Here is a 15,767-nt window from a genome sequence, read left to right on the forward strand (position 1 = left end):
TCAAGAAAGTTTTATTTCAATTGATGCAATTTTGAGAAAGTTATTTGAAAACAAGATTTTTCGTTATAGGTTTTGTCTTAGATTGAGTATTATACACACTCTACGCACAGTACTACACATAATATGCTGGAGTTACGCAGTGTATATAACCTGCATGTTGATTGTTTGGTTTGTAAAAATGATTTGAATTACTAAACTAAAAATGTCAGTATATATATAATAAAATATCAGTCATATACCGATGCTGGTAACATAGGTGCATGTAAGGTTCAACCTACATGTGTCTTGAGATGCAGATTCTATCATCTGTTCGTATCAAAGATCTGTCAATTTGTAATTATTGATATAATTTGAAAATTTATCAGAGACGACGATTGGTGATTTACCAGGTACTCAATTTTAAGCCTTCCTGTCTATGGATTTCATTTTATATGATCCTGGTACGGTTAATGAAATCTCCTTCACCCTGCCTGCCACATTTTTAATTCTTAAAAAAAAAGTAAAACTTGTAATTTAACAAATTTTATTATAATTACGAAGCGACAATTTTCACATGTGGTCTAATCAAGTTTAGAATTGTCGCTTTGTAATTATAATAAAATTTGTTAAATAAAACTTTTTACTAAGTTTACTTTTTAAGAAAAGTGTGGTGGGTAGGAGGGAAAGATAATATTATCATTAGCTAAAATTATTTTCAAAACAGTCATTATGAAACTTATTTTTCAGTAAAAATTAAATTTAATTAGAAGAAGATTAAATCGCACACGTGTGATTTACAGTTTAAATATCATCTAAAATATCAATTAAACTTTCACAAAAGACGTCAAAAAAAATAAGGTTTGAAATGACGTACATTTATTACTTATTAGATTATCAGATATCGCCACATTCCCAACTAACGTGGGTGGTCTCCGATATTGAAATTATTGATAACTTATTTAGTGCTCGTTTCAAGTCGTACGATTTAGATTTACGAGATTTCTCATATTATCAATACACTTTATCTAAATATATCAAATACTTTTGCGAAAAATTGAGAAAAATAGGTACAACAATCAACAATTAGCTTAGTTAGTACCGCCAATGCATCGCTCATTACAGTTAAAATAATCTTTATTATTCCTTTTAACTATTATTTTCATTTTATTATGTAGGTACAGAACGTTTATCTCAAGTTTAATTTTAACTCATGCACGTGCAATATCTTATGTTAATTATTATCGTTATTGTTACTTCAAGAGCTAAGTTCATTGAACGCTGTAAAGTTGTTCGTCACAATTTATTCTGATCAATTTCAGAGTGACAACGTACTTATTCTATTTCTAAAAGTTAGTAACTTTTTAATTCATGAATATTTAATTTATAGAAAAAACTCACGGACGAATCATTCTTTGAATTTTTCATTCCAAAACAACTTATTGTTGAAATGACAAATAAGAACAATAAATGAAAAATAATATGCATGCATATATGCGTCATGTACCTCTCAATAAAATTTAACCTCACTTGATAGTGCATAAATTTTCAATACGATATGATTGAATTGAGACTGCTTCGTTCATTTTCAGCATACGTATATTGTTCGTAAATCATACTTATTGGGAACGGATTTGATAAAAAATATGCCTTGATAAACACCAATTTGATTTTTAATGCAATTATCTTTCGCAAATGCTAAACAACGGAAGCGTTCTCGACAAAATAAAAGAAAAACAGCAGTGACAAACATCTGCTGTCAACGAAACGATAGTTTTCATAATCTCCTCAACACCTCGCACTCCTTGCAAGAGCAAAAGATTTACGATCCTTTCAAGAAATCTCGCGCAAAAAGTGCACAGTAAATTTTCAAGCAACGTACGTGCGGCAATTAAAAGATTTTCGCACGTGTTTCCTAACGCGTGCTTTTGCGTATATGTTCCTAAAACAAAGTCTACGGTCGTCCATCTCTTTCTCTTTCTCTTTCTCTCTCTACCACCGGCGGAAAGAAATTGTACAGAGTCCTTGATGTGGCCGGTAACTGAAAGTTTTTTCCTCTCCCTCATCATATCGAAGCGGCTTTTAATCGAACGTGTAATATAATTCGCGAGATTAGCCAACGCGTGTACTGGATTGCATTCAAATCAGAAGTAAAATGCTGTGCGCGTGGTCGTATCGATCGACTAAATAGATTGTAGTCGAAAGTGCAGTTTTGCGCCGAGAATTCTACACGAACAGTGTCGATAATATACGGATCAATTGTGAGCGTAGATTTCTTAATTTAATTTCAGTAACGTCGATCTACCTGCATACATCCGAACATTCCAGTAAATTATTGATGTATTACATTGATAATGACTAAGCAGCGAAGCGCATCAACAAATTATCATCGTCGACCTAGAAAACAGCTATTTATTATCAGCTTGAACATTTCTAAACATCGCAATTATTGTCCAACGCATATTTCCAGTGTAATAAATACAGTGAAGCCTATGGAAAAACTGCATATATACATCTCGAAAAATGATATATACCCGGAGCTATATACAAACTGATAAGTCGTTGCAAGGGATGTTACAAAAGTGAGCGCCGCGCCGCTCATCAATTACGAAAGTATATTGTAATGATTATTCCCATGTGCACACATGCGACTTTAATCTGTGCCGCTTTTAAAATCTGCGCAATTATCGTCGAAAAGAAACATACATAATCGTACGCAGAAATGAAGACGTGGAAAATGTGCTTGCATGGCTACTGTGCGGTATTTTTTATAGCGAATAAGTTATTCGACATTGTGCGCCTTTCGTTTCGTAACGAATGTGTGTATCGGTATAACGCGAGGTGCTGAAATTTTTGATCACTGTAATTTTACGTACGCGTACTACAGAGTAGATTTGCTGTTCTTTTTTGTTCGTAAAGTGGTAGAGGCGACAAAATATGTTGTATTTTTTGAATAATTAGTTCAACACGGTGGTGCAATTATTCAAAAATTTCTGTTCAACGCGTGGTCGAACGGAAATCATACATGCATGGTTTCGTAGTTGGTTTTTTTGTATAACAAGTTTTATAGATAAGTGGAGGTAAACTTTTGGTTAATTGCTGTGGCATAATTTTTTTTTGACGTTTTAGTTTAACGTTGGATGAAGTTGTTGACGAAATTAATGTTCGAAAAAATACGCAAAAACGGATTAAAAATAATGTCTTATACATGTCGTATACATTTTTCTTAAAGTGTAAACTAGCGATTTCACTTAAAAAATATTCTTGATCAACGATTTTTATAAATGGATGAATTGGTATTGATAACTGATGCTTATAATTAGTTGTTGCTTTGCAACAAGGTTGGTTATAAATTTATAATATACATCTTCACGCTTTATCTATTGAAAATTATCATCGGGTTACTTCAAAGTAATTCGTTGTCACGAATGAAACGTATTTACACATTGCTCAGTCTGACTTGAAAAGAAACGCGAATCTAAGCCGGAAACTGGGAGGAGGTAACATCGAGACGATAGAAAGAGAACGAGCAAGAAGAAGGAAAGAGAAAAAAAGGAATAGTGCAGTGGTGCAGTAAGGACGCGAGAGCGGAGCGCTCTTTTCCAAGTCTGTAAGTGTATATATAAGAGTCGGTGCAACGACTCGGCAAGTGAGCAAAGCGGCTTGATATCGCGCGCGCCGCGAGTCTCGTATAAGAGCGCACGCACGTGCCGCGCTCTCCGAGCCTCTGATGCGCATTGCATCTTACTCAAGTGAAACGCGCGGTTCTTCATTTCCGTTCCGAGAATGTCTGTTTTGTGCGTTGCCGCGCTGCTACTCATCAGTAGCTACGTCGCTCGAGCCAAGTTGGATCCCAATCCGGATATCGAGCTCAAGACCGTAAGTGTTCTGGAGCGCGCGTGTGTCTGCGGTGATTATTCCGTTCAAGTGCGAGAGTGTGAGAGAGAATTCAAGTGTTTCGAGTATGCGCGGAAAAAAAATAAACGTATAGCTCGTTTCGCAGAGACGCCCGTTTAGCAATGTTTCAACGCCTTGCTCTCGCAGAACAAAACGAGCTAAGCCTCCTCTTCCTCTTTGGGAGAAAATACATATTTGCACGGGCTTTTTTTTACGTAAGAGCGCATAATTTTAAACAAGAAAGCAACGCGTCTAGCTTTTTACTTTCCGCGCCTGCTTTTCGCTTTCCAGTCATTCTTCATCCAGGACGATGATTTTGTTGTGATTGTAATTCATTTGTAAAAAGCAAATCCATAATTTTCTGTTACGAAGAATGAACTGGCAACGAAGTACGGCTATCCATTCGAGGAGCATGGGATAATCACGGACGACGGTTACATTTTGGGGCTGCACAGAATCCCGTTTGGCCGTTACAATTACGACGACTATTCTACAGCGTCGGGTCGACCAGCAGTTCTGCTGATGCATGGTCTTGGTGGTAGCTCAGCCGACTGGATACTCATGGGACCTGGCAATTCTTTAGGTACACCTTGCGCAATGCGTTTGATTATCGCTCAACGAAATGCGAATCCTTGTAACAAGAAAATTATCCAAACATTCAAGCATATCGTCTTTCGCTTGTTTGCCTTTATTCGTGTGCCAAAAACGTGCGCGAAGGAAAAATCCCAATCGCGCGGATCAACTGATGAGCAAGAGGTCAGTCCGCAACAACTTGTGAATTCACAAGTGATTGTGTCTGATTCGTATTAGTCAGGGTCAGGAAACGACATTGAATGCAACGAATTATGAAATATCTTGCTTGTCAACTTTTTTTTTTCTTTTCCTGGCCTTGACACTTTCTATCGATCATCGATACAATACTCGAGTCGATTTGTCGACGGACATTTTTGGAATTCCTAGCAATTTATTATGATAATTTTCCATTTCGCAAATCACATCCCGAATTTTTACGACGTTCGTGAGAGTGGAAATTGTGCTCTCTCCGTGCGTGCGCTTGCGCGACTGTCAAAAAATACTGGTGCAACGAATTTACGCACGATAATTAGGCCCCGCGCGAACAATTAAGTATAATACTTGTCCTCCTTGCTTTGTAAAGGCGAGATTTCAAAACACTCCTTTACGAGGCGCTCGTTAATGCGCGCGTGTACACGTTTCGCACGTGGCGTTTAACGAACGCTCGTTTCCTGAAAAAGACAAAAATGAAATAAACACCGGGACGCACTTTTTACCACTAAATCTGAACCGCAAAGATGAGCCGTAAAAAGAAAGAATTTCGATCGGTTACATACGGCGCACTTGCGAAATTTGTGACCGTAGCGAAATGTACGAGAGCGAGGAAACTATAGAGATTAATTACGGTTGCCTTGTACAGAACTAACTTGCTTGCGACAGTTGATAAGGCTGTATACAGCGAGCAAGCGATGATGAGAGATCTTGGTGAACGGTTAGATAATATGACACGCTTGTTAAGGGAGAAAGTCGGCTGCTACTTGTGTCAAGTAGATTAATTGTAATGAATCTGCGGAAGTTCGTAGTTCGCACTGGGAATCTGCATAAACAAATTACGAAATTTCTTAAAACCATTTGCAATTTTTCAATATGTTCAAGCAGTAATGTATTTTTGAATTATTTTAAAATAAATAAATGAAGACTGAAGTCAATGCTACCATAATTTTGCATAAATAAAGAGCAAGAAAAATCTTATTTTTACATTTTGCATATTTACGTTAGCATAGTAAGTAACTCACTCTAAAAAGAAATGTCATATGAGTTGTTCGTGAATTATTCGCATCAAGATAATCTTACAGATGTACGCGATCTCTAAAGATATAAACAGATTAAGTCGTAGCTTGAGAAGCACTAAAAACATATTTCAAGGTGATTACTATTCCTGATTAAAAATCGATAAAATTATTATAGAACGTCTTGCACGTGAAACTAAAACGGTCATTACCGAATTTCCAAACAATTAATTAGGCTATGTAATTAATTACATATATTAAATGCTGATCTCGAACTAAAAACGAACTTAAAAAAATAATAACAAACAAACTTTCCAATGCATAATCAAGTCTCCCATAAGCACTTGACATGCACATCAAACAAAACACATTTGGTCTTACCATAACCATGGAAAACGCATCTCACACGCCTTTATAGTCATCCCAGGAAAAAACGAAAGAACAGCCAGACTATTCGAGCCGCCGGCGTGTAATTGCCTTATTGAATAAGAATACCAAGTACAATGCGTTAGCACCACGGTTTTTTTTTCGCAATTTCACTTACATAAAAAAGCTGCATACATTACAAATATTCTTTTTCTTCCGCGTCTCGCAAACACGCATGGCAAATCCGATGCATCGGCATGTGTTGGATTCTTCCGGCGCCTTCAATTCACATGCTAACTTGCATACTAAAAATCCGAAACGAAATCACTTAGCATGCCAGCGTGGTACAGTTGTCGCGATTGCATTTTATTATACAGACCTACATTTATTATACAGGCTTCGAGCGCTCGCTCTCTGTTCGTGTAACAGTTTGATTACCTTTTCTGCATAGTAGATATTTCAAACGGCCTTTCATTATTGTGGGTTGAATTGTTTAACTTTTACAAAATGAATTTTTTGTAATAATTTATTTTGTTATCCGTAAAAAACGTTTCGTTGATTCTGCGCCCATAACCATGGTAAATTATATTCTTGTAAATTGACATTGAGTAAAAATTGTCGAGGTTTAAAATCTTCAGAAAATCATTACACTAAAAAATTAATACATGCAGTTACTTATGTGGATTTTGCTAATACTCAATTTCAAACTCTTTTTTCAGCATATTTTCTTGCGGACACAGGATATGACGTTTGGCTGGGGAATAACCGTGGCAATATCTATTCTCGCAACCATACGTCAATGGAACCAACCGATCGTTACTTTTGGGATTTTAGGCAATTACATTAACTATTTAGAACGATTTAGTTTATTTTTAGTTTTTCATTTTAACATTTTCGCACATCATGTCAATCACAGGTAAACTTTACATGCTATTAATGCTAAAAGCCTACCTTTCTTTGACGTTCAAACGTTCTCGTGATTTGAATTACTGAGCTTGATCGATGCTTGGATGTTAATCCATTTTTGCAAATCATACGGATAGAATTGAGTCTCTGATGAAACCAGTAATTAAAGAAACATTTTTACCCAGGAGAACATTATCGTCACTGTACTTCCATTTTTCCCAAATTGCACTTCATTCCAATTCTACACAAACATGAGATATCATTAAGCCAAACAAAGAAAACAAAGTTTACACGTTTCTCAAACATTCAGCTACCACGAGTTGGGTATGTACGACTTGCCATCGAGTATTGACTACATAATCGGTGCAACGGGCCATCGTCGCGTGCTATACGTGGGCCATTCGCAGGGCACGACCCAGTTGTTGGTGATGGCCTCGCAAAGACCCCAATACAACGACAAGATCGCTCTTGCCGCTGGCCTCGCGCCCGCGGCCTTCACCGGCTATCTTCGCGGTCCGGTTGCGCAACTTACCAAGTTGACATATTTCGGCGTTGTGAGTACATCATTGTCCCTGTTTTGTTCAATTTTAATTATTGACTCACGTTCGTCTTGGTTCCAATGAAATGATTGAAAAAATTCAAAAATTTCATGCAAAAGTGCCAATCTTACAGAGATCAACTCGTACTTAAAATTTGTAAGTAAAAATTGGCTAAGAATTCTCACGGAGTATAGCGAAGCAGGATGTCGATTGATCGAGCTTACGCAAATCGAGCCATGTAGAATTGGTATTATTCGTTTGCCTCTCTCGAGAGGGAAACAAATCATTAGCATTGAATAGTGAATTTCCACGCGGTAACATCTCGCAATACACGTTGCGATTTCCTTATTTAGCTGACCTTGAAATGCTTTTTCCCAACATTCATCGACATCTATTTTTCCTTTCAGTGGGTAGGTGAAAATTTTGGTTATCCCGAATTTGGCTCGCGATCACGTTGGGGAAAATTCGTCTCGAGGCTTTTCTGTCAAAGTGCTGCGCCTACGCAGATATTCTGCAGTACTAAATTTTATTTGCTCGCTGGTTTCAGTCCTGACATCGATTTGGTAAGTGTATAATATAAGTAGTTACGAATATAGAAATTCGCTATCAAAATAATAATCTTATACATCGTTGACAAGTTGATTATATAAATTAAACATTCGATCAATCAAATGCTTTCCAAGAAATAGTCTTAACGCATGATAGTGTCTACGCAAATCAAAATACGAGATGACACAGATTATAATCCAATTATAATTGCTATTCCAAATACCAGTTAGATATGTTTACAATAATTTACATCGTTCGATCGTTATTGCGTTTTAAACATGATAATGATTAAAGCGAATGGAAAGTTGCTCGCACGTGCTCATGGAAGCGTGAATTACAACCGCAAATACGACTACTTAGAGACACTTGTTGCTATATTTGACAACAGTTCATTTGCGGTTGATGACTCGTTCGTTTTATCTACTTGGGTTTCAGGATAAGTTCACTGTCATTGTTGGTCATATACCTGCAGGAGCATCGTGGAAGCAGCTTATTCATTATGGTCAAGGATACATTAATCCTGGTAACTGATCAAGATTTGTCGATTAGATTACAAAAGGAAAATTAAGATGGGAAAATTTCTTTTTTTTCATCGCAGGTTACTTCAGGTTATACGATTATGGAGACGGCAAGAGGAATTACCAAGAGTATGGATCGCCAGTACCGCCGGAATATAAGTTAGAAGCTATAACTGCACCGATTGCACTTTTTAGTAGTACTAACGATTGGCTTGCTACGCCTAAGGTATTCATAATTTTCAATAAAACAATTGAATCAATAATAGTCAGAATCATTAGCATATGAATACATAAATCGAAATAAAAATCAGTACAAACACGTACTGAGAATCAGTGTGAACATACTCTTTAAAGCTGATAAAAATCACCAAATATTTAATTTTCATTTTTTTTTTATTTTATCAAATTTATAGTCTATTCTTAATTTCAGCACTAGAAGCGATATATTTTGTCATTTCATTTCAAGTTTTATTATGTCTAGAGACCATATATCCGATTATGACAGTGACGCAATTGTCAAAACGTCATCAAAGACTTAATAAAACCAAAGTGACTAGTACAACAGCATTTTTTATTTCGATTGATTTAACCAATTTCAATATTTAGTATAATTAATTATGATTTCAGGACGTTGAATTGCTAACTAACAAGCTACGAAGTATTATTTATCATCAAAAAATCACGGCAAATCCATTCAATCATTACGACTTTCTATGGGGAAGGACGGCGCCACGAATTGTATTCGAACCACTAATGCGTTTGATGGAAAAATATCGTCATCATACACGATAACCGTAATTGTTCTTTTTGCGTTTGATATTTTGTTTTATCTCTACCACAATGTGTTCATTGGATTTATTGTTGTACTTAAGCAATTCTATGATTCTAGTCATTATATTAACAAAATACTAATTTTTATTTCACTGCATTAGGTGTATATTAACTAATAGTTTGTTATTTATAAATAAAAATTATACACAAATCATGTACATTTATCTTTTTCACTTATAAACAGTAGATAATGGAATTAAATATGTAGAAGAAATACAATTGATTTCAATTGTTTGGCTTTATCTGTAAGTGTATCAATTTATATTACATTTCGATTAAAGCTTTTCCAAGACTTTTACTTTGGACTTTAGAGAAAATCCTGCAATACGAATTTACTCGATTTCACGGGTCGATAAAAAATAATTTTGGTGATTGATCGTTTGTATAACCTTGTCATTTGTTTATTTATAACTTCATGAGCATTTCTTTACATAGCGTAATTGTTACTAATTTTGATTCCATACTAGCCGGTATTTAGAAAATTAGAGCTTCAATGAAGCTCTAATGCATCCTATTGGAAAATGTTAATTCATTTGTGCTCACTGATTGTGAGAAGTGAAAATTTTCGAAAAGTTAGAAAATATTAATTATTAACAAAAAAAAACTATTATCCAGTATTTTTTAATTTTAAAGAATTATTTATGAAATTTCTTCATTCAGTTTTATATTTACAATTTTATCATTTTCAAATATAAAATTTTCAAACCATTTTCAAATTTTTGTATTAATGAAATAATAATAGAATATGAACTTTAATGAATAAAAACTAGCAAATTTACAAAAAACAAAAATACTAAACAAGAAAAAATGTCATTTTAAGTTATTTAGACATTAACGTAGCTGAAAGAACGTTGAGGACATAGTGAATGATAAATAGATCCAAATATTACAGTTCAATGCCTTCGCATGACATATAACTAGCAAATATTAACGATAAGATTATTATTTTTTTATTCTGACGGATGATATCATTTCTTTTTATAATGAGTTAGTTGTATTATTATTTTGCTTTCAGTGAAACATATATGTACCGTTTATAAATAAGTTTATTGGTTCAACAAGATATCGAAAATAACATATATCTAAAGTAGCATAACTCGTATAATTTCTCACATAAAGCGAAACATCGAAAGTGATTTTTAAGAATTGAAATTTAAGAACCATAATTAAAAAATATCGAAATATTCATAATTTTTAGAGGAAACAACAATCATCTTTCAAAAATATATAAAAACCTGCACTCTGTCTTTATCCTTCAAATGTCTTATTATTTGACTGAAATTCGCCAAAGAAATGATATCACAACCGGTGATCCGTACAACCATCGACCTTTCAAACAGCATACATCGTCAACGAAATCCATCACATTGTGATCCAGTCTAAAGTACAGACTAAATCCACGACGTATTATACGGCATTTGCAGATTAAAAAATCGTGCGTCTCTACCTTTAAGTACCATGCCTCGCGAGGATATCTAGAGTATATAAGATTGCATAGTAGGTAGGAAAATATTGCCAGGTTTAAGTCGGTTATGAAAACATGGTAAAGTTTATTGTGATCGTGGCATTCTATCTTGCTGTTGTAACAGCAAGTCCAATCGACGAAAATGACGATTTTGTTTTTGATGGTTCAGCATTGGAAAATATTTGGAAAGATTTAAACTTAACAGAGTTAGAACATGTTCTTCGTCAAGGCCATCCGCATGCTAAACTATCAGTTGTAAGTCAACGTTTTATATTTAATTTCACCGAAAATAATTGGTCAACTTAAGAAATTATTTTGTCGAAATTTACCTTGGATGCACAGCCTCAAATCATAGAACTCTACGGCTACAGATCAGAAGTTTATAAAGTTGAAACGTCCGACAAATACATTTTAGAATTACACAGAATAACTGGAAATTCAAAAAGTCCGATGCCCGATGGAAAACCTGTTGTACTTCTCCAACATGGACTGCTTTCGAGCTCATACGATTGGGTTATCGCTGGTCCAGGACGAGGATTCGGTAAGTATTTCATTGAAAACTATAGTTCATGCAATACAATTGAGAGAAAATGTAAAGTTTGCCGATTTTTGTCAAACAGGATTTATGCTCGCTGATGCTGGCTACGATGTGTGGATGGGAAATGTCCGCGGCAACTTGCATTCTCGAGAACACAAACACATGACAACCAATCAAGCCGAATACTGGAAGTTCAGGTAATCATTCTTTATTGCGTATCATTAATACTAAGTAGTTGCAAATAAATAATTGACGATATTATTTGTTAGTTGGCACGAACTTGGCACTTTTGATTTACGAGACATGATTGATTACATCTTGTACAAGACAGGACAGAAAAAGATCTACTACGCTGGCCACAGTCAAGGGACGACCATGTTTTTCGTTATGGCAAGCGAACATCCGGAGTATAATGACAAAATCCATGCTATGTTTGCACTCGCTCCAGTCAGTTATTCATCCCACATGTTTTCACCCATTTGCCAAGTTCTTTCGAAATTTGTAAATCAGCTAGATGTAAGTTATTAATGTGTTCAGTTAATAATTTGACAAGTACGTCCGGTCGTACAGTGAAAGCATCCCTTATTTAAATTGTAGGTCATAGCAAAGTGGATTGGTGTCAATGAGTTTAAACCGACTAATGAATTCTTCACAAAATTCTCCGTGAAAGCATGTGAAGAGAACTCCATACTAGCACCAATTTGTAGGAATGTTTTGTTCATGATTGGTGGTTTTAATAAACAGCAGTTTGATATGGTAAATATTATACAAATACTACTGCTAGAAGATGTACATGTAAAAACTTATGTAATGTAATTTTCATTCACAGAAATTACTCCCGGCAGTTTTGGCTCACGTACCAGCTGGGGCCGGAGTTCGACAATTCGTTCATTACGCTCAACTTATTAAATCAGGTAACTACGTTAATTTTTTTAAAGCTTTAATAAAACATTATAAAGTATATCCATCAAATGTACAAAATTTCTGCTTTAAGCAGGTTACTTTAGAAAATATGATTACGGATTATTTGGCAACTTAAAACAATATGGTAAAATAAGCCCTCCATCGTACAATCTAAATAATTTGAGAGCCCCAATTGCTTTGCATTACAGTCTTAATGATTGGCTATCTCACGCTAAAGTAAGTCTAACAAAATTTAATTCTACATATTTATTCCTCTTTCCATTGTCGTTGTTCACATGGTATTTGATTTGAAGGACGTCGAGAAACTATACTCCGGTCTTCCAAATCCCATCGGCAAATTCCGTGTACCTGATGATAAATTTACCCACTTAGATTACATTTGGGGTAAAGATGCCAATACACTGTTATACTTGAAAATCATGAGCCTTATGAAGCGTTACAAAGACTGAAGCTCCTTTAAATGCTATAAAGTTATATTATCGTGACTGCAGGATAAAAGTGGGAGTATTTTTATTTTTTACCTGTATTTTTTAAAATATATTTATAATAAAATAATTTTTATAAGACGAAAATATTTTGTGCCGTATCATTTTTTAATCTAACACTGAACTCTAATCCCCTAAAATAATAAACATGCATATTAGGTAATGAGAATATTTATCGCTTAGACATTCAGAATCAACAATGAAAGTACTCAATCAGATAAAATATTCCATATTAATCTACGTTGACAGAAGCTCTTACACAAGTATCCGATAGAGTACACATGCGTTTCGATATAAATTTATCCTACCTTACAAATCAATCCAGATGTCTCTACAGTTTCAGTATATATAAACTTTGTTACAACAGACTATCTAGTAGTAGAACACAAGATACAGATATGGAGAGATACAACACACTAGTGCTGGCTATTTTGAGTACCACGCTGATTACGATAGCAAATAGCGTGGTTTACGACGAGGATATCTTACCACCCAATTTGTCAAATCAATCAGTGATTGCGCCTTTGCTTAACATTGTGCCGGAAAATTTCAACCTCACGAAATGGTCGTTAGTTCTCCGTAATGTTCATCCACATACTTATCTCACTGCTGTAAGTGTAATTTTGATTTGTAAAATGTTTTTACTATTGAATTTATGATTACACTGATAAATTGACGCTATACAGATTGAAATTATTCGACTACACAAATATGATGCCGAAGTCCATGAAGTTGAAACGGATGATGGCTACATCCTTCAATTGCACAGAATACCAGATTGTAAGAAAAGTCCGAAAGCAGCAGGAAAGCCGGTTGTATTCTTACAGCACGGTATCCTTTCTAGTTCTGTAGATTGGGTTATGGCTGGACCAGAAAGAGGATTCGGTTCGACATTGGATTTGCGATAATTTAATAACTCAATTTGAAATTTGTATGTCATATGTTTTATTAATTTTTAGCATTCTTACTTGCGGACGCTGGCTATGATGTGTGGATGGGAAATGCCAGAGGAAACATTTATTCTCGCAAACATAAAAAATTAACCGACCGCGATTCGCAATATTGGAGTTTCAGGTATGTAATTTACGTTTTCTTCAAATACTTGCGGAAATATTGAAACTGGAATGTTTATCTTCAGCTGGCACGAAATGGGTGTGCACGATTTACCAGCTGTGATCAGTCACATTCTAAAGATTAGCGAGCAGCAAAAATTATATTACATTGGTCACAGTCAGGGTAGTACGTCATTTTTCGTTATGCTGAGTGAACATCCAGAGTACAATGACAAAATTCATGCCATGTTCTCACTCGCTCCTGTAGCTTATTGCTCGCATATGAGAAGTCCGATTTTTCAATTCATGGCACTTTTCGATCAACCGATCAAGGTAAGTGCAATTATTTTCGAAAGAAATTTTATTTTAAAATATCTGTATCTGACTGCAGATACTGACGGCTTTGATTGGTATCAATGAGTTTAAACCTACCGACGAGTTCTTCACTACGTTCACTACCGCCTTATGTCAAGAAAGAGTTATCACACAACCAATCTGTGAAAATGTTTTATTCATGATTGCAGGTTTCAATGAAGCGCAAATGGATTTGGTATGAGTTTATTATATTTAAATCACTTTGCTATTCTCTAAAATTATTATACTCAGTTTAGAAATATTTTATTTTAGGAATTACTTCCAGCAATTTTAGCTCATGTACCAGCTGGAGCTAGTGTTAATCAATTTATACATTATAGTCAAATTATAAAATCAGGTAATAAAGATATATAAGTTATAATATGATATAATAGGTTAATTTTCCGCTCATCAAATATTAATTCGTAAACTATTTAATAAATAGGCAAGTTCCAACAAATGGATTTTGGTTGGTACAGTAATTTAATGAAATACGGCAGTTTGACACCTCCATCTTATAGTCTAACGAACGTTAAAGTTCCAATAGCTTTACATTATAGTGGAAACGATTTAATATCTTCTTCAATAGTAAGAACCTACAAAATTTAAATTTTGTATTTAGTATTACACACATTTTCTTTAGACTTTATGGATAATATTATTTTAGGATGTGGAGAAATTACTCTCAAAATTACCAAACCCTATCGGAAAATTTCAAGTTTCTGATAGGAAATTCTCTCATCTTGATTACTTATGGGCCAAAGATGTAAAGACTTTGCTATATGATCAGATAATGAGTATAATGCTACGTTATAAAGATTAATGAGACCATCAAAGATGAAAATATAAAAAACCGAACCGTTATTTAACATTTTCAAGTTTAGATGTATATTAGTTGTATGTGATATATTTGTTAGTAATTAACACATTAAAATTGTTAACTTCTGGAACTAGCGTAAACAATAAGTCTGTCTGTGTTAGATACTTCAAATTTCATAGAACATAACATATTTTTGATAATGTTTTTCCATAATTATTTCAAATAAAATTGTACAAATATAATTACTTTAATTTCATTCCACTTATATTTAATAATTTTATAATGCAGTTATTTATTCTCATGAAAAACGCTGATATTTTATTTATAATAGGAAAAATAAGCGATACCTTTAAGAATGATATTTAATCATTCTTAAAGGTTCCATGAAAGGGAATAATTGACATTGAATGAATAAAAGCTCAATGTCAATTATTCTAAAAAACGCGATTAATGCTGTTTAATAATAATATTTTGCATATAACATAACAAATCAATTTCTCACATGACTAATTCTGAGATTTGAACAGGTGCGTTTTAATTGCTTTCGAATCATGTCAATCATTGGTACAGTTTTTTTGAATTGATGCATCCTTTTTTTGGTATATCGCAATTAATGACTGTACATTTATTTTGTAACGCCTGATTAGCTTCTGAATGTGATGAAGAAGCCTTGGCTGGCGCTTATATCTTGTTTATCAACCTCTTACTATACAGATTTTCGATTATATCAAAATGAAGTTTTCTT

The 15,767-nt window shown here is 34.4% G+C and overlaps 2 protein-coding genes across 2 annotated transcripts; both read left to right on the forward strand.

The window, feature by feature from the left end:
- The first annotated feature begins 3,643 nt into the window (after nucleotides 1–3,643).
- Nucleotides 3,644–12,760, forward strand: LOC131666151 (uncharacterized). Its single transcript, XM_058938560.1, has 16 exons — nucleotides 3,644–3,855; nucleotides 4,246–4,456; nucleotides 6,761–6,875; nucleotides 7,258–7,501; nucleotides 7,894–8,049; nucleotides 8,471–8,558; nucleotides 8,634–8,779; nucleotides 9,181–9,340; nucleotides 10,974–11,104; nucleotides 11,192–11,390; nucleotides 11,470–11,584; nucleotides 11,657–11,903; nucleotides 11,985–12,143; nucleotides 12,217–12,301; nucleotides 12,385–12,527; nucleotides 12,605–12,760. Exons 1-16 carry the CDS (start codon nucleotides 3,763–3,765, stop codon nucleotides 12,758–12,760), a joined length of 2,448 nt encoding a protein of 815 aa, XP_058794543.1. The 5' UTR covers nucleotides 3,644–3,762.
- A 434-nt stretch (nucleotides 12,761–13,194) lies between these two features.
- On the forward strand, nucleotides 13,195–15,244 carry LOC131666235 (lipase 3-like). Its single transcript, XM_058938722.1, has 8 exons — nucleotides 13,195–13,407; nucleotides 13,483–13,681; nucleotides 13,756–13,870; nucleotides 13,935–14,181; nucleotides 14,240–14,398; nucleotides 14,476–14,560; nucleotides 14,648–14,790; nucleotides 14,870–15,244. The coding sequence occupies exons 1-8, from the start codon at nucleotides 13,195–13,197 to the stop codon at nucleotides 15,023–15,025; spliced, it is 1,317 nt and encodes a 438-aa protein (XP_058794705.1). The 3' UTR covers nucleotides 15,026–15,244.
- The last annotated feature ends 523 nt before the right edge of the window (nucleotides 15,245–15,767 follow it).

Source organism: Phymastichus coffea, unplaced genomic scaffold (assembly GCF_024137745.1).
Source record: "Phymastichus coffea isolate CEN01 unplaced genomic scaffold, Cenicafe_Pcof_1.1 PCOF00057, whole genome shotgun sequence".
In the NCBI taxonomy this organism is placed as follows: Eukaryota; Metazoa; Arthropoda; class Insecta; order Hymenoptera; family Eulophidae; genus Phymastichus; species Phymastichus coffea.

Coding starts and splice junctions, on each gene's coding strand:
- LOC131666235 (XM_058938722.1), top strand. CDS start 13,195: ATGGAGAGATACAACACACTAGTGCTGGCTATTTTGAGTACCACGCTG. Junction 14,182..14,239: donor TTTTCGATCAACCGATCAAG/GTAAGTGCAATT, acceptor ATCTGACTGCAG/ATACTGACGGCTTTGATTGG. Junction 14,791..14,869: donor ATTTAATATCTTCTTCAATA/GTAAGAACCTAC, acceptor ATATTATTTTAG/GATGTGGAGAAATTACTCTC.
- LOC131666151 (XM_058938560.1), top strand. CDS start 3,763: ATGTCTGTTTTGTGCGTTGCCGCGCTGCTACTCATCAGTAGCTACGTC. Junction 8,050..8,470: donor TCAGTCCTGACATCGATTTG/GTAAGTGTATAA, acceptor CTTGGGTTTCAG/GATAAGTTCACTGTCATTGT. Junction 9,341..10,973: donor AAAATATCGTCATCATACAC/GATAACCGTAAT, acceptor CTGTTGTAACAG/CAAGTCCAATCGACGAAAAT.